Source organism: Oryzias melastigma, linkage group LG19 (assembly GCF_002922805.2).
Source record: "Oryzias melastigma strain HK-1 linkage group LG19, ASM292280v2, whole genome shotgun sequence".
NCBI classification, from domain to species: domain Eukaryota; kingdom Metazoa; phylum Chordata; class Actinopteri; order Beloniformes; family Adrianichthyidae; genus Oryzias; species Oryzias melastigma.
Genome location: NC_050530.1, coordinates 4,335,661 through 4,353,790, shown reverse-complemented (window position 1 = coordinate 4,353,790; position 18,130 = coordinate 4,335,661). Strand labels below are relative to the sequence as shown.

Here is an 18,130-nt window from a genome sequence, read left to right as displayed (position 1 = left end):
CAACAGCAGCAACAACAACAACAACAACAATAACAGCAACAGCAGCAACAACAACAACAACAGCAACAGCAACAACAAAAGCAGCAGCAACAGAAGCAACAACAACAACAACAACAACAACAGCAGCAACAGCAACAACAACAGCAACAACATCTCCTTGATTGGAACTCGAACGTTGAAGTTGCAAGAAATGGCGTAAATGGCGTGTACTTGTATAGCGCTTTGTACCTTCCTTTGAAGGCCCAAAGCGCTTCACACACACACACACATTCACACACTGGCGGTTCAGTGTCTTGCCCAAGGACACTTCAACAGATGGCCGGGCAAGGCTGAATTGAACCCGCAATCCTGCAGTCAAGTGTCAACCGCCCTACCACTGCACCACAGCCATGAGTGTTATTGTGTGTGTATCTGTGTATGTGAGACTGTATTAGTGTGCAGGTGTATCATTGTGAATTTGTCTGTGCATCTGAGTGTTTGTGTGTCTGTCCTAGTGTTACATACCAGCCCAGCAGAGTGGGAGGGGCTTAGCAACAGACAAACACAGTCAGGGAAGGGGGGGGGGTTGGAAGGCTGCATTCCAGTCAGTTTCTGATACCTGAGACACCTGAGCAGGTGTGTCTGTGGTTCTCCACTTAACTGCACTTGAGCGTCTGGACTTTCCGACTGCAGGAACTGGAAGTCTGACCAGAGTCCTGTTGCTTGTTTGGTTCCTGATCTGACCCCCCCCCCCCCCCTCAGTCCGCGGGCCTTCGGGTCTGTGGTGTGAGGCTCCTAAGCGGTGGAGATAAGAGTCCAGTTTGAAGCTCTGTAAGACCCCCTGCCCCCCTCCAATTGTCCCTCCACAAACACAGGAAGGAGCGCAGCGGCACCCTGAGGGGGCGGCGTGCGCGGCGTGGACGGGCGAGGCGTTCAGCCGACAGGAAGAGCCAGCGTTTCCCTCCACAAACAGAGCCAGCCTCCTGCTATTGTTCTGTGCTTGAGTCCTCATCAGCGTCTGACCATCACCAACCGGGTCAGAACGTCCTCCATGATATGCAGGCTCACAGCAAGAACTCAGCAGACCCGAACATCAGTAACGGGTCATAGTGCTCACAGAACCGGGTCGCCACAGTCCGCCCGGCCCAGTCAGACCTGTTCCAAAGGTCCTGACACACTTTTCTTCCTTCGTTTGTCTGGCTGGAAAAAAAAGATCCTTTTTCCCTTGTGTTCCTGTGGGGGGGGGATGGTGTGACCCAGTAATGACCCGTTTGAGGAGCAGAGTTTTCCCAACGTTTGTCTGTAGATCCAGTCAGAAAAGGATCAGTTCACATCTGTTTAGGGGCGGAGTTCTCCTTCCTTTTCTTTTGAAGTCTTCAGCTGCACTGTGGTGCAGTGGTTAGCACTCTTTCCTCACACCCAGAAGGTCCTGGTTGGAGCCCTGGGAGGGGACCTAAACAGAATCAGGAAGGGGGAACTTTCTGTGAGGAGTTTACATGTTCTCCCCGATCATGTGCGGGTTTTCTCCGGCCTCCTCCCACCGTCCAAAAACATGCTTCAGAGGTTCATCGGTTACTCCAGATCAGAGGTCACCGACCTTTTAGAATTTGAGAGCTACTTCATGGAACTGAGTCATACGCAGGACTACCAGATTGAAATAACCCATTTGTTCAGTTTAGCTTTAGTTATATATTATTAATAACCAATAGTGATACTCCTCTTTGTGAAGGCACTGATTTCTCACCATAATTATCAACAATGACAACAATCTAGGAAACAAATATCAATATTCAGCACTTTATTAATCTCAGTAATTGTTACTTTTTCAGATAATCTCCTACATTTCATGGAAAAATGTCTCATTTTCACTGTTATACCGTGTTTATCAATTATGTAATATTTAAGAAAAAAATCACATTTTGAACTAATGACCACATTAGCAGCATTTTTAACAAAATTAATGATCTTTGAACTGGAGTAGGTCAGAGGTCACCTACACTTGTCTAAAGTTCATGAATCATCAACATATTTTTAAGACATTTCAATATTTTAATCTATGTAAATGCAAATGTAATTTAAACAAAATAGCAACAGGATAAAGGGGAATTTTAGATGCAGCTCACAAGTGAGTTGTGCTGTTTTTAGAAGAGACCTGCGAGCAGCTTGTGAGCTCCTTGGGGTCACAACCTGGTGACCCCTGATCTAAATGATCTCTAGGTGTGGTTGTGATTGTGATTCTGCGACAGACTGGAGACCTGTCCAGGTGTATCCTGTCTTCGCCCATCAGTAGCCGGGTTAGGCTTCGGCCCCCCATGACCCTGAAAGGGACAAAGCGGTTTAGAAAATGGATGGATGGTCCTCAGACATCACAGAGTCCCGTCCAGCATTGAACAAGTCTCCAAAGATCTTCTCTTGCTTTAAACGGCTCTTGGAAAAGAGAAACCATTGACTGCTTTCTACCCCAGACTTTGATCTGATGTAGTTGAGAGTTCAGCTTCTTCTGTGCTGATACGAGAGATTCCTGGTCTAGGTGTGGACCTGGATGAATCTGCAGTTCCTGTAAGTCCCACTCTGTTCATCTTCCAGTCTATTCTTTAAGCATTCCCAGTCGTCTTTTTGTTATGATGAAGCAGTTGTCAGCCAAAACCAAAAACCTGTGTCTGGGACATAGTTTCTGCAGAGCAGCAGGACTTCATTTGAACTGAGTTGGTGGTGTGTAGTAAACCCTTCCAAATTTCTCATCATCCATCTGTTTACATAGTCTGCTAGCTTACAGCCTCACACCCCCAACATGACATCACGGTGCAACAAAAACAGCAGCAATATCGTTTGTGTCCAGATTCCATCTAAAACCAGGAAAACAAAGACGTTCATGGATCTATTAGTCTGTGATTGGATGCATCAGAATGGGGCGGAGCAGAGAGCTTGAAATTCATCATGGGGTTGCTGGAGCCTGTACTGGCTACTGTTGGGCTAAGTCGGATACGTCCTGGACAGGTCACGGTCAGCTGCATGGTTACACAGTCAGTCATGCATTAAGGACGTTATAGAACAACCAGTAAACCTATGCCGCATGTTTCTGCACTGGAGGACGAAGTTAGAGTGGCTGGAGAAAACCCACACATGCACGGGGAGAACATGCTAACTCCACACAGAAAAAGATCCCAGTCGGGGTTTGAACCGGGGCCTTCTCACTGTGAGGGAGAGTGCTAGCCACTGTTCCACAGCTGCATATCTGCTATATCTTTTCAGTCAGTATTTTTCCTCTGCTCCTGATCCTCAATGATCTGAATAAAGAAATATCACCTTAAAAACACCATTTTCACGTGAGTGGGTCTTTAACATCAAACGAGTCAGAGTTGGATCCAGCTCACTGCTGGTTTGTGGTGGACTGGGGTCGCAGTCGGACTGAAGCTCTGGCATGTCTGTGGTGGTATGGGGGGGGGCGTGCGCCTGCTGGGGAGTGTGTTGTTGAAGCTCAGACTTGTTTCAACATGAACTCAGCTGTCATTCCTGAAGGTTTCGGTTTGCCTGCAGCTGTGTGAAGACTCTGCAGGGGGAGGAGTCTGTCAGAATTCTGCAGGTTCGTTTTTGACAGCAGCTTATGCCAAGAGACAAAAACGGAGGTATGGTGAAGCTCAGGCTTCACCATAGGGGGAGTGGCCAGATCTGCAGGTGGTAGATCAGGACTGCGACCCAGAAAGCTGCTGTTGTTCTGCTTGAAAAAAACCCATAGAACACACCTAGAAGGCAGAACCAAAGCTCACCTGGCTCAGACTTGATGGTTATTGGTGCATATCTATATAGCACTTCACGACCACCTTTAAGGCCCAAAGTTCTTTCCAATCACAGTCCCATTAACACATTCACACCGTGATGGCACCAGCCTGCAACCTCCTGGAGAAATGGGGGTTCAGCGTCTTGCCCAAGGACACTTCCAGACATGGGTGGATAGAGCAGGAACCAAACCTGTGATCTTCTGATGAGAGGTTGACCACTCTACCTCTGCACCATGGCAGTCCCAATTTAGCATGATTCACATGCTGCAGTCATAAAGTGTGCCTGCAGGAGAGACCCCCTCAGGTACATGTTCAGACTTCGGAGCGGATCACCTTCAGGCTGGCGTTGGTGGGAGGGGTTGCTTTGGTTCAGGTTCTGACTCATGCCAGGACCTTCAGATTGGCCTCATTAACCCACTCTCTACCCTTTTCTAGGCAGCTGAGGAAGTGAACTAACCACTGGCCCCTCCCCAGAACCATCCACCTGGGGGGGAAGGGGTTTTGAGGAGCATCAGAATGGCAGCGACTCCTTCTATGCTCAGCAAAGGTCGGTTCTGTTTCACTCAGAACTGGAGGTTTTACTACAACAGTCTGCTTTGTCCTTTCCTTGAGTCTAGCTCCATAAAAACGTGTTTGTTGAGGGTTCTGGTAGGAATTCTCCCAGAACCAGAGCTCTCCATCTCTCTGCCTCTTTGATCTTCAACAGTTACTTTGTTTTTGTAGTTTTAATGAAGTCAGGATCTGTTGTTTCAGGTCTTGGTCTGGTCCTGGTGGAGTTCGCATACCAGTATGAGGGCCGAGACGGAACTCCAGTCTCCATCAAACCCAATGAGCGCTATGTCCTGCTGGCAAAAACCAACGACCACTGGTGGCATGTTCGGAATGACCAAAGCTCCAAGTCATTCTACATTCCCGCCAAGTATGTCAAGGAATTGCCGGCCAACATCCCCTCACCTCTGGACTTTACTGATCCTCCCAGTCCTGAACCTGTGGTTCTCAGCCATTCAGCAGTGGCTCCAGTCTTGGTTCCTGTCCCTGTCCCTATTCCAAAGCCTCTAGAAGAGACGAGTGGGTCCAAAAGCAAGCAAGGAGATGAGGTGATGATCCGCCTCAGACCTGACTCCTCCACCAGGAGCCTGAAGAACGAGAACCGCATGTCAACCTTTGGATTCCCTCCGGACCTCCAAGACCCAAAGCATCCTAGCAACCCTGCTGGATCTGCAGAAACCAAAACCAAAGGAGCCATCCAAACTCCAAATGCAACAGACAGCAAAAAACTTCCCCTCTCATTGCCAGTGCAAGAGGAGGACAAGGGGGACCCCACTAAACCAAGAGTGCCAAGCTTTAGTCCTGCAGACCCGCGGTCTTCAGCTTGGCCTAAGACCCAGTCGAAAGCAGCAGATGCTCCACTAAGCAGCCTCCAGAAACCATCCTCTTCCTCTGAAAACACAGACAAACTAAATAAAAATATGAATGAGCTAGAGGGGGAGGAGCCTCTGGAGGAGGAGGAGCCTCTGGAGGAGGAGGCGAGCACAGATGACAGCAAAGAGGGAGAGGAGTCATCCAAGGAGGAAGACTCTAACCACATCTATGAGTCCATCCAGGACCTGAACCTGGACTTGAACACATTGACTGAGAGGAATGGGGCTGGAGTCACACCTGCTCCACCTGGGGTCACACCTGCTCCACCTGTTGCACCACCTACACAGGTGAGTCTGCTGACACCGCAGATCATATACCTGTCATAACTACGTCATCTTGCTTCAAGCTGCTTATGCATGACAGCGTAGGTCAGAAGATGGAGCGGGCTCACACTGGACACCCCTGGTCTAGACCCACATTCAGGCTGGTCCCTGACCTTCTGTAGTCCTGGACTTCTACAGTCCAGAACTTCTTTCGTATTTATTTTCGTAGAACATCTTTTTGAACATGACATTTAAACCTGGAAGCAGTGAAGAACTGAACTTCTGAAGAACTGTTTATGGCAGCTGTGATGTCAGAGCAGGAAGTGATGAGGTCAGCAGGATGCGGTGATGCCACAGCTGGCAGGATGCACTCCGGGTCAGGCAGGAAAGTATTCTGACTCATTCAGCACTTTGATGGAAGCTTCAGGGCCTTTACAAGAATCCCAGAATGCAAAGTAGGATGACAATTCTTTGGTTCTGTTGCTGTTCTGAGGGTTTTTTCTGTGGTTCTACAGATCTATTGTGGTTCTGTTGTGATTCTCTGCTTCACTTTCATTCAAGTCAAGGTTTTGATTTCTGACAAAGAACATTTGTATAGAAGAGTCAGGTTCAGTCGGTCAGAACCGACAGTGCTGAGGAGCATTTGCAGTTCCTGCAGAGTAACAGCAGGGGGCAGTGTGGTGACTCTCAGATCATAGAACTAAAACCACAGAGAAGAGTGGTCATGTGATCATGTGATCCATGGAGAGTTTTTGTCATGATCAGGAATCTGTCATCTTCATAGTCTTAAACTCTGATCTTCCTGTTGAATTTCAGGCCTTAAACTCCCTCAAAAGCAGCATGTCTGTGTTTGTTACATTTGCACCACGAATGTGTCAGCAATATTCCAACAAAGGTAAGACATTAGACTATGTCAAATCTAGAGAGAACAAAGTGTGTTTATCGTGAAAACAGCTGTAACAGACGTAGCACCTTAAGTAGAAACATTTCTTCTTATCCTCTATTAGAATAGTTTCTGTCTGAATTGACGCCTTCATGTCATGAACGGGTCTTTCCAGTCTAGATAGTAAGTTGCTCTATTTATGTGAGTGTTGTAACAAACAGAGAGGGAGCTGATTGATCAGAACCTCTGAAGTTCGGAATGAGTCCAGATCAGGACACACAGAGAACTCGGTGTTTGAGTTGGACCGGGTCTATGACTGTATGACTAGTCTGAGGCTGACTTGAACTTTAGGAAGAGTCAGGATGAAGAACCGAGCAGACTAAACCTAAACCAGAGTCCATTAAAGATTCAGAGCAGAAACACCAAACCTCTCATCCGGGCTCACCAGTATCACATGACTCACCAGAGCTGGACTGCCAGTAGGATAACCAGAAACTCTCCTGTAAGTGACGAGTAGAAGGAACATAGGGGGAGAGCTACGATGAGGAGGACCAGGATGTTCGTTAATGGGAAAAGGGGAACTCCTTTTTCCTGTTAGGACTCTCAGGTGGGCGCTGGTCTAGTGGGACTCTCAGGTGGGCACTGGTCTAGTGGGACTCTCAGGTGGGCACTGGTCTAACCCTTCTGCTCTCTTTGGGTCCAGATGACTCCGCCCACATACTGATGTGTGAATCCTTCCATGACAAAGGTGGACAGGATTTTATGTCTGTCATGGACATCAGTGAAACTCAGAAATCAAAGATAAAAACAAGTTCAGCGCACTGTCTTGTGGGTCCAGATGACCCCACTTTTAGGGCTACTGCAGGGGTCCCCAAACTTTTTCTGATGAGGGTCGCATAACAGTCTAAATCTCTGATGGGGGGCCGGGTCGGTTTGTAGGCTAACAAAAAACTGAAACAATTACAGGGTGTCTAAATGTAACAATTATGTTTTTCCAGAAAGCCACACATGATCATATTTTAACAATCCCTGTCTTTAATCTTCACAGAGAAAATGAATCCAAAACATTCCGAACAGTAAACCACTAAATAGGAAATCCTCTCCTGTCGTGGTTCTTTTGAGGCGTTGGAGTCCTGCAGCTCCTCACACGAGATCTTCTCAGTGATCCTGATGATCTTAAGGTCGTTTTGTTGTTGTTTTAAAACCTATTAATAACTATATAAACACATGGACAAAATGAATAACTAATGTAAAAACATGTTTTTATACTTTTAAGTGTAAAATATGTTAAATATTTTATTTTCCTACCAGGTAAAATGTACAAAAAATGATAAAAACAAAAAACAATCTTTTATTGTTCAACTTTTGATGACACTGCAACTGCAACCCAAAATACTAATTATAATGAAAAGAAAACAAAGAAGGATTGTAGTCATGGTAACGGTTGCATTTAGAAATACCAAATATCTCATCTTTGTGAATCTGATTCCTGTCAGTATTTTCTCTGTTCTGGAGAAAGCTGTTCTCACGTTTACATGGGTCGGTTCTGGACTCGGTTCTGTTTGAAATTCTTTTCTTACAGATTCTAAATGATGTCTTCTTCTCATCAATAACAGTGAAATTATTCTAGATTTCTGTTCTTTTTCATCGTTTAAGTTGTTTGTGTTGCATCTTCCCGCTCTGACTCCCTCATCGCGATGATCACGGTGACGAGCTTTGAACACACACGAGCGCGCTCTGCACTCTTACGATCTCTGATAGTATTGATCTGACATGTGTGACAAAAACGAGAGAATTCAGACACAACTTGATAAAATGAGCACCTGGAGAAACAAACCAAAGGTGAAACCTAAAATTCCTGGTTATTGGGGGAGCTACATTCTAGAAATAACTGGTGACGGTGAAACCCACGAATTAGGATTATAGATGTTAAACTCCTCACTACGAACATTCTCCACTTTTCTCAGACAGACTTGGATATTTTTAAATCCAGGATTATAGAATAAAGACAAAGATCTGATCACGATCACAGATTTATGTGGGTCTGAAGAACTGAGCGTTTCTGCAGGAATGCACGGAGGAGATTGACAAGGTCTCCAACCAATCAGGACGCAGAACAGTGTGCGCTGTAAAAAAAAAGCATCTGCATGGTCGCATTGAGACCAGGAGTACTGTAATGTGGAGGGAGAACTCTGTATTCTGTTCTATTTGACGGGGATTAGAGAGAGTATGTAAAGTATGTAAAGGCAGAATAATAAGTCACGTTCTATGTGGCTCTCAATAATGAAAAATGAATAAATAAATAATGGGTCTCTGATAGTGTTTGGGGGCCGGTCCAAACGTGGAGGCGGGCCGGATTAGTCTTGGGGCCCCTGGTCCGGTGGGACTCCCAGGTGGCCGCCTCACACTAGAGCACAAGCTCTATTTATTGTTTTATTCTCTACATGGCGTTTACCTGAACACGGACACTCACCTGAACTCCGAAGACATAGCACCGGTTCACCTTCACACAGAGAGGATACTAAATGTGGGGAATGTGTTTTCTTGTTTGTATGTTTGTGTGTGACTTGATATGTAGTTGTATAATGTACATGTTGACACAACAAATTCTCATCTGTCAGGTTTGTCTGTAGGGAGGCTCCGCCCCCTTTTGCTAAACATTCATGTGTGAAATTTATATTGATTAACCCTCCGTAAAATTCCTGCTTCAGTCATTTCATTCAGTATCTTTATTTTCCCATGATACCTCTCACCTGCAGCCTTCAGAACTTCAGACCTTTTTCCTTCTTCCTTTGACATCCTGACGGCTGCATCGTGATGCTGGACTCTTTCCTGTCTGTAGGACCACAACTCGCCTGACTCCAGCACACACATCTATGCCAATGTCCCCTCCATGAAGAAGACGCCCCCCTCGGAGGGCTCGGCTTCTGCAGTCTGCACTGCAGTCCTCCCCCCATCGGAAAGTTTGACCCATTTATCCTCAAGCTCCTCCTCCAGCATGATGAGCCCCTCCTCCCCCAGCAGTCCACAGGGAGTATGGCAGGTAAGCCAGGGGGGGTTTCACATGAAGTTAAAAAAACGTAAACGACAAAAAAGGATTTCTTATGGGATAAAAGAAGTCAGTGTTCAGGAGGAGTAAAGACCCACAAAACAGAACCTGGGCTTCATCTGAACATTACTGTAAGTGACGTGTTTTCCTCGTGTTTCACTCAAACATGAATTCAGAGGAAAAGGCGGTGTCTTGTCCCGAATCAAACCTGCCCTCTGTGTCTCTGAGTTCACTTCCTCCTCACGATTCCAGTCAACAAAACCTTTTCAAGATCTGGTCTCATAAAAACCACAAGAAAGTTTTCCCTAACAATGAAAGCAGAGCTTCTGTTTGATAAAAACGCTCCTGTTTGGAGTCAATCTGGAGCTAAAGACTCAGCTGGCTTTGATGTTTATGCAGGTTAAAAAAGACCAAATAGGAACAGAAGTCTCTGATCTCCAAGGATTCAGTCGTTCTTAGATCCTGTGGTCTCAGATCCCGTCCTGCAGGTTTTAGGAACCACTAGAAGATCTGCTTTCTTACATTTCTCTTTGAGTCTGATTTCTGAGCCTAAAGATCTTCAGAGGATTCGCTCGTCTTTCTTGGTTTCAGCTGAAAACAAATGACGGATTTCTGAGTCTGGGTTCTAACTGCACATTGTGGGTCCAACGTTTGCTTCATTCATCAGTCAGTCAGAGCTCATGTTTCTCAGTACGTCATGACATGAAAATTTGATGAAGCTCAGCTCAGGTGAGTGGGGACTCTGAAGAGACGTCTTGCATTCGCTGCCTTGCTCAAAGGCATTCCAGCAGGAGTGGGACTCAGGCAGAAAACTGGATCCAGGGGAAGGTTTGGATTCTGCCAGAGGCCCTCTGAAACTCAGGGGGGACCTTTCAGCCGGTCCAGCAGCAGCAGTTCTCAGTGAGCCATGATTGATGGTTTGCACAGGTCCACACCGACCAGAGCAGTGGCCAGCAGTTCTTCTACCATCCTGGGACCAAAGAGAGCCGCTGGTCCATCCCGGCGTCCCCGCCTACCGCAGACATGGACCAGCCCGAGGTAAGCTCCTCCCACCAACTCTCACGTCAGGCTTTGAGTGACAGCTGAGCTCTGATGTCCTGGTCCTCAGCAGGTCTGGAAGCAGCTGCTGGACCAAACCTCTGGCAGAGTGTACTACTACCACCCCAGCACTGGAGCCACATCCTGGGACAAACCGCTGACCTGCCCTCCAGCATGTGTGGCCAACAGGAGAGACAGCAGCCCGGTAAAACCCAAACTCCACAACTCTGTGTCCTGAAGAGCAGGAATGATGAGAGAAACACCATCAGACCCACCAAATCCCCACTGACAGGTCCAGACTCCAACTCTCAGGGGGCTGATTTACAGCACCCTCTGCAGGTGAAGGCATGCTAGGACAACAACTGAACCCACCAAAATCCCTGAGGCAGGTCCTGAAAAACCTGACCCGGTCCTCAGCTTCTGCTAGAAAACGGTGTGTTTGGGGTGTGACCTAAAAGTCCAAATTTAGATGATGATCAGAACTCTGATCTATGTGGGTCACACGCTCAGGTCTTCTGGGGGGGGGGGTCTTCTCTATCCTTCAGAGAAACCCAGAGTTTGTTCTCTGCAAATATTTCTGGAGGTTCTGGTGATTGTTCTGGAAAATCCAGACTCTCCAAACCATCTGGAACAGAAGTTTACATGTCAATACTCATGGAGCTCCCCCTGGAGGCCGAGCTATGTAAAGGACTAAGCTGAACAACAGCCGGAAGCCTTTCAGTCTGGATCCTCAGCGATACTTACAGGACGTTTGCATCTTCATGACCTTAAAACCGTCGTAGAATTGAGCCTTAGAATTCTCAAAGCATTTCTGGGTTGCATCAGAACCAGCAAAGAACATAAATGATCAATCAGTAGGTCATCTGCTGGACTTTCTGTTGAAGTCACTGCTGTTTGCTCCTTTGAAGCCTCCGCTGCCGGCGCAGGACTACCCTGTGGACAAACACGCCGACGACACCGACGCGGTTTTCACCTTGGTACGGCAGGATCTAAGTCCAGAATTTTGTGGATCCACCCTCCTTCTCACCCTCCGATTGTGCTCCTGTCATCTGCAGCCTGGCGCTCAGCTGAACCGGAAGGAGCAGAAGGAACCAGGAACCCAGCAGAGGCAGCAGGAGGTGACGGGTCATCATGCATGAGATGCTGCTGCCCAGGCTTCATTTATACACCGTCTTGTTGTGTGTTGCAGCAAAGCATGATGGGAAATGGTGTGTCTGAGGAGGGGTTACCACTGCAGGTGAGGCACTAGAAGACAATGCAAACCTTAACTTTGAGCCTGATCAAAAAGGTGGGTTTGGATCAGCTGGAGGCTTTCAGGAAGTTCAGGAGTAGCAGAACAACGTGAACAGAACGGATCGTCTCAGAGACGCTGTTACGTCCTGCTGCTACTGCTGGACCTTTCTCCATCCAGTTCTTCTGCTCACCTGGCAGGTGTGGCCAATGTGGCTTCATTGGCTGCTTAAGTCAGAGGAGGCCTAAGCAAGACAAGAGGGAGCAGAGCAGCAGGCTGAGGGGCTGGTTGGGTTTTAGTTGGTGTGATGCTGGTTTGTTTTGTTCTCTTTTACCTTCTCTGTCCTCAGTAGTCTTTGACCGCTGGTTTTAGTCATTTTAGTTTGGGGTTGGACCTTGGTAGTCTTAGTTTGCAGGCTTTGTTTATTTGTTTTCTTTGGGTAGTTTAGGTTAGGCAGCCATTAACAGGGAGCTGCTGACTCCAATGGTCGACTTGGCTGGTCAGCAGTCTCCATGACTCCATGTTTAATGACTTTTCCCTTATTGCCCCTCCAGATGTTCTCTGCCGGCCACAGGAGGATCTCCTCAGACATCACAGAAGTGACGAGCAGGAGACACTCCCCTGACGGTCTGCAGGTAGAGTCCCATCCTTCACCTTCGTTCATTCAGGTGTACGTCGGTTGGTTTGTTCGTCCGATCGTTTGTTTGTTGATTCATTCGTTCGTTTGATCGATCATTCATATATTCGTTCATTCATTGGTTCATTTGTTCGTTTATTCGTTTGTTTATTCATTCAATCATTCCTTCATTCCTTCATTCCTTCATTCATTCATTCCTTCATTCATTCATTCCTTTTCCTTCTTGTTCAGCTCAATGCTCGATTCAAACTCAAGAGGAACCTGTCCAGTCAGAGCGCAGGCTCCCATCAGCTGCACGTATGTTCTGATTGGCTGCTGGGATCTCAGTCAAATGGGATAGATGGTTTCCATAGTGACAGCTACTAACCTCTGCTCTAACATATGTGGAGACCTGCTGTGTTTTTCTGGTGGAACGTTTGTGTGGTTCCAGACCGACAGAACCACCCTCTGTCTTCCTGGGGGGGGCTAAAAGTCTGAGGTTTTACTGAGCCAACCATGAAGTCTGAGTCTGGGGAACGTGGGGGTCCTGCTTCTCTGTGCTGTCCACTAACCCCCCCCACCTTCTGCCAAATCCCCACTTGCATTCACCCAAGGCCCGACCACCTTCAGTGTGGGACCGGTCCAAACCAGCAGAACCAGAATCTTTTCCTTTACCAGCAGAGCTTCTTGCTCTGGTTGCTTATTGTCTGTGCTGCTGCTAGAGCTGCTAACATCATGGAGACACAGCGGGGAGGGGGTCGTTTCTGCTGCGTTATGCTAACGTGTAACCCTGTACGCCCGTCTGTTTGAATGAAGAAGCGTAAAAGCTTCAGTCACTTCGGTTTGTTTGGACAAGAGTTCATCCATAGAACTGGAGGATGTAGAACAGGAACGTGCAGCAGCACGACATTTATACGTGTCCTCATATCCTTCAAAGCTTTCTCTTCTGATACTGTGACTGCAAGGCATTGTGGGATTGTGTCGGTCCGTCCTTTCATCAAGGATCCTCTAGTGGTTTCTCTGCTAAAGCAGACGGTGAAGGAAGCTCTGTAGCTTCAGTTCTTTCTGGGTTGTCTCAGTCCAGACTAAGCCTAACCGGATCTGTCGGTCCCTCTGCAGTCCCACCTGCTGGAGAAAGCCGGAATCATCAATAAAACCAAAGTGGCGGATCATGGAAAGAAGATCAGGTGAGTGAGTGTCCTTGGTGGTGAGTTTGTCAGAGGAGTTTTCATGAAGCTCACAGATGGTTCGGTTCCTGTTGGACAGGAAAAACTGGACTCAGTCGTGGACTGTCCTCCATGGGGGGGTCCTCACTTTTCACAAAGACCCTAAATTTGCTCCAGCTGGAAACACGGTCAGACTCCTCCCTACAAGCCTCAAGTTTTACAGCAACCTAGCAGAATCACGATTAATGATGAAGATGATGTTGACCTTGGTGATCATAACTTGTCTTCCTCTAGAATAAAGCATCGCAGATTGTTCCAGAATATACTGTTGACCTCAGAGGAGCCTCAGTCAGTTGGGCCCCCAAAGATAAGTCCTCCAAGAGGAACGTTCTAGAGGTAAGCAACCACCCCCAGGTCTTTGTTTCCATGGTTACCATGTTTGTAGTTGTGTTGTGGCACCTGGAATGAAACACTTCTCTCTAGAAAAGTTTGCCCACTCATCCAAGTGGCTTCATCAGTCTGGGTGGTGCTGGGTTCAGGGTACCCTTCAGATGGGACACCCCCATTCCAGCAAAGGGAGGTTGTCATTAAGGGGCACAAAGAAGAGGATTAAAGATTCTCCTCTGTAGTCGCTCGGGGCTTTGACACCGGGTCATGGGATATATTTTTTACAATTCTTTGAAACAACATTTCTTTCTTTCAAAAGTATTGGTATTGGTATCAACATCAGCTGTAGCTGATAGTGGCAATTCTGATTGGTTTCGGATCGATGTCCAAATTCCCAGTAAACCCCCCCCCCATAACCCCTCTGTTTACACTCTAATATTCCTGGTTGTTTCCACCGTTTCCTTTTATCCTGTTTATTGCTTTTATTGTGTTTTTAACTTGGCTGATGTACAAATGTTTTATCGTTATTAACCTGAGAGTCTGTGCAGATGCAGAGGACACTCTCAGTAATTGTGTGTTTGTGTGTGTCTAAAGTTGAAAACTCGTCAGGGATGTGAGTACCTGGTGCAGTATGACACTGAGAGCATCATCTCTGACTGGTTTAAAGTGATCCACGACACCATCTACCAGCTGGTAACATTCAACACACAAACACACAACCACACACACAGGCAGTTGCGAGTCCTCAGACTCTGCTCGTGCTTCAGGACAAAGGCCACATGAGCGAGGACGAGGACGAGTCGGCGTCAGACCGAGAGGACAGGAAAAGACCCTGTGAGTCTGTGGCGCCACCTGCTGCTCAGTCTTTACTCACTCCTTTCAATTGGGATTTATTTTGTAGGAATCAGTATAAACATCGATGTACTTCAAAATAAAAGTATTATTGTGTCTGAAACAGAGCAGGATTTCCTGTTGTAAGTTACGGTGAATGTCTGAGCTCACATCAGCGTTTCCAAATTCCTCTGGAATGAACTGGACCTTTTTGCTGTGCAGCCACCAAGAGTTCTGCTGGCACCGACTCCGAGCAGAGGCAAGTTCGGACCAAACTGCGACGGTTCCTACAGAGGAGGCCAACGCTGCAAAGTGTCAAAGAGAAAGGCTACATCCGAGGTAGGAAGTTCTGACAGCTGCAGGCTCACAGCCAGCACAGCTCCTCCTACAGGTGTGATGAGGAACTGCTACTTCCCCATATGCGGTCAGGAACCCATTTCCTGTTTTACTCTCTAATGTTCAGTCAAAAGACTCGGGACAAAAATGACTTTTCCTCTGATGAGGATGACCCTTCCAGAAGAGCGGTTCTAAGTCAGGTCGTGGTCTGACGGTGTCCTCACTGTAAACCCAGCAGATGCTGTTTGGACTCTTGGTCTTCTTAAAGAGTGAGCGTTGATAATAGAGCAGGTGGATAAACCGGATCAGAATCCTCCTCACTGAGACCACAGCAGCATCTGCAGAATCAAACTGTGTTCACTGAAGAAGAACCTTCTCTTCATTTCTGTCGTGTCCATCAGATAACGTCTTTGGCTGCCACCTGGACACTCTGTGCCACCGGGAAAACACCACCATCCCCAAGTTTGTGGAGAAGTGCATCCGAGCCGTGGAGAGGAGAGGTGAGCGCCCGCAGGGTTCAAGTTCTGAGGAGACTGGACCTGCTGGAAGACCATGATGCTTTGCTGCTTTCACTTGAGCTCTCCTCTATATTTTCTTCAGGTCTGGATGTGGACGGGATCTACAGAGTGAGCGGGAACCTGGCCGTGATCCAGAAACTGCGGCACAAAGCCGACCACGGTAAACACACCACCAGCCTCAGACAGGATCTCAGAACTGAGAGAAAGCAGAATTCACGCTGTGATCCTCTGCAGAGGAACACCTGGACCTGGAGGACGGCCAGTGGGAGGAGATCCATGTCATCACCGGAGCCCTGAAGCTATTCTTCCGGGAGCTTCCAGAGCCGCTGTTCCCCTTCAGCTGTTTCGACAAATTCATCGCAGCGATCCGTCAGTGAACACAACACATCCACAACACAAAAACCATGACAGCAACAACACAAAAGTCATGACAAAGGACAACAACACAAACACTGTAACACATGACAACAACACTAACAGTATAACAAAAGACAAAAAACAAACACTGTAAAAAATGACAATAACAAAACAACACTGTAACACACGACAACACAAACACTAACAGATAATGACAACTCAAACACTGGAATGGAATAGCACAACACATGATGCCTCAACATGTTAACAAATTTCCTCTCAGTGTTCCTAGACATCTCGTGTCTTCATAGAGCTACCATACGTAGATCTTGTTGTAGATGAACTATAGCAGTAACCTCTCAGCTTTTAAGCTCTCCAGCAATACTCTTATTTTGAAGGATTAAAGCTGCCATCACGTCACTTGACCAAAAATAAATGTCCCCTCGTGATGTCACCTGTTGCAGATATTTCATCACCATGTTCTGTTCTATAATCCTGTACTGATTTTCTATGAGGGTTTGAACTTTGAGAGAAAAATCTGAAAATGTTTGAATCAGGTTTCTGATGTCAGATCGTCATTTCAGACGAGTTTTTTATCAGACGCTGTGCTGAGGATTAGAATTGTGACGAGGCTGCGTTTGTCTCCTGCAGAACTTCCTGAACAAAGCCAGAGAGTTTCCTACGTGAAGGACTTGGTTCACGCTCTGCCTCTGCCCAACTACAACACCATGGAGCTGCTCTGCAAACATCTCTGCAGGTGAGTTGACCGTCCACACTTTAACGCTGGTTCCTGCCACTCTCTGACTGTCCGTTGGTCTGCAGGGTGATCGAGCACAAAGACTCAAACAGGATGTCAGTTCAAAGCGTCGCCATCGTGTTTGGACCGACGCTGCTGTGGCCCCAGACGGAGTCTGCCAACATGGCGGTCTTCATGGTGTTCCAGAGTCAGATCGTGGAGCTCTTGCTCAGAGAATTCAGCACCATTTTCTCTGAGATTTAAAAACAGAACCTCACAGAGCCAGGAGAACAAACCTCCCACCAGAGAAATGCTCTGCCACTGTCCTGCCTCAGAACCAGAACCAGAACCTGAAACTGGAACCAACTAAAATCACAAGTTAGCTCTGAAACCTTCTACAAAAGGGAATGAAAGAGTAAAAGTCTGTGTAATGTGTTAGTGTGGCCGCCATCCATCTGGCTAAGCAAACCCATCCAGAACCAGACTTGGTTTCTTTGCTTCGCGCTCTTTGTTATTCTAGCCAGGACTTTTAGAGTGATTTACAGAAGCAGATCTCTGAAGAAGCTCCACATCGTCATGGTAACAACACAGAGGAACTGTGAGATATGCGCGGCTCCTCATTTAATCCCAAATGATCGTTGGAGGTAGACTTTTGTTGGGTCAAAACGTACTTCTGCTTCCATAGACAAACACTATTTTCCTACATGAATGTACGTTATGATGCTTTTCTCAAACGAAACACAAAAACTTTTGTTTATTAAAGAAACTCCTCTGGAAAACAGTGTGACTGTTCTGACTTTTTCTGTTGAGAATCAGAAAACAAACTTCTGACAACTTTCTGTGTGGAACCTCGGAGTCCTAACATGATTCCAGAGACTTCCGGACTGCAATGAACCCGACCAAGGACTTCCCTTCCAGCGTGGAGCCGTCCACTGTCACGGCTGAGCGTCAGTATCTGGAGCCACGCACACCCCTCCAAAGTCTTCAACAACGAAGTTGAGGACAGTTTGGTAAAAGAGTCAAACATGATGTGGAATCTCTGAGGAGAATTTTCTGGACCAGAAGAGTTCCAGAAGCTGAACCTCTTTGTGGTTCCATCAGTTCCAGAGTCTCATTAAACCGGATCCCCATCATGTTTTGCTGCTGTGGGTTTGAAGGTTTCCTGCTGCTGGGTCAGACCTTCCCACTGGTTCAGGTTTGAAGTTTGAAGTCTTCGGGGCTTCTGGGAGGCGTGTCCTCCCCCAGCTGCTGGATCTTCACAGTGAGTCTTTCTTCACACGTGACCCTTCATGAGCCATCCGAGTGACTGCAGACCGGATGTTCCTGGACTGTGAGGCAGTCTCCAGATGTTCTTGACACACTGAGATGTTCTTCACACACTGAGGACAGAACAAACCCCTCCCCCGGCAGAAGGGAACCTCTGTCCCTCTTACCTCAGATTGTGCTTCCATTTCTTCCAGCCAAAGACACGTTTGTGTACAGAAGGAACTGGTTTTATTAGAAAATAAACAGACGTGCTGCTGTCTTGATCTTCTTTGA

The 18,130-nt window shown here is 47.1% G+C and overlaps 1 protein-coding gene across 3 annotated transcripts in view; it reads left to right on the top strand.

Annotated features, from left to right (window-relative positions):
• Positions 1–17,373, top strand: part of arhgap27l (Rho GTPase activating protein 27, like) — a 19,579-nt gene extending 2,206 nt beyond the window's left edge. Inside the window, exons 2-22 of one of the 3 annotated variants that reach the window (XM_024284398.2) lie at positions 4,192–4,305; positions 4,512–5,467; positions 9,169–9,369; positions 10,303–10,413; positions 10,487–10,618; positions 11,322–11,390; positions 11,469–11,531; positions 11,603–11,650; positions 12,199–12,279; positions 12,513–12,578; positions 13,380–13,447; positions 13,527–13,614; positions 13,721–13,822; positions 14,408–14,506; positions 14,581–14,647; positions 14,867–14,983; positions 15,382–15,480; positions 15,581–15,658; positions 15,733–15,867; positions 16,507–16,612; positions 16,678–17,373. In XM_024284398.2, coding sequence (XP_024140166.1) covers positions 4,275–4,305; positions 4,512–5,467; positions 9,169–9,369; positions 10,303–10,413; positions 10,487–10,618; positions 11,322–11,390; positions 11,469–11,531; positions 11,603–11,650; positions 12,199–12,279; positions 12,513–12,578; positions 13,380–13,447; positions 13,527–13,614; positions 13,721–13,822; positions 14,408–14,506; positions 14,581–14,647; positions 14,867–14,983; positions 15,382–15,480; positions 15,581–15,658; positions 15,733–15,867; positions 16,507–16,612; positions 16,678–16,855 — 2,895 coding nt within the window. In that variant the 5' untranslated portion in view covers positions 4,192–4,274 and the 3' untranslated portion in view covers positions 16,856–17,373. Of the gene's footprint in view, positions 1–4,191; positions 4,306–4,511; positions 5,468–9,168; positions 9,370–10,302; positions 10,414–10,483; positions 10,619–11,321; positions 11,391–11,468; positions 11,532–11,602; positions 11,651–12,198; positions 12,280–12,512; positions 12,579–13,379; positions 13,448–13,526; positions 13,615–13,720; positions 13,823–14,407; positions 14,507–14,580; positions 14,648–14,866; positions 14,984–15,381; positions 15,481–15,580; positions 15,659–15,732; positions 15,868–16,506; positions 16,613–16,677 lie in introns of all 3 variants that reach the window. The other 2 variants (XM_024284397.2, XM_024284399.2) reach the window with 2 other exon arrangements.
• The last annotated feature ends 757 nt before the right edge of the window (positions 17,374–18,130 follow it).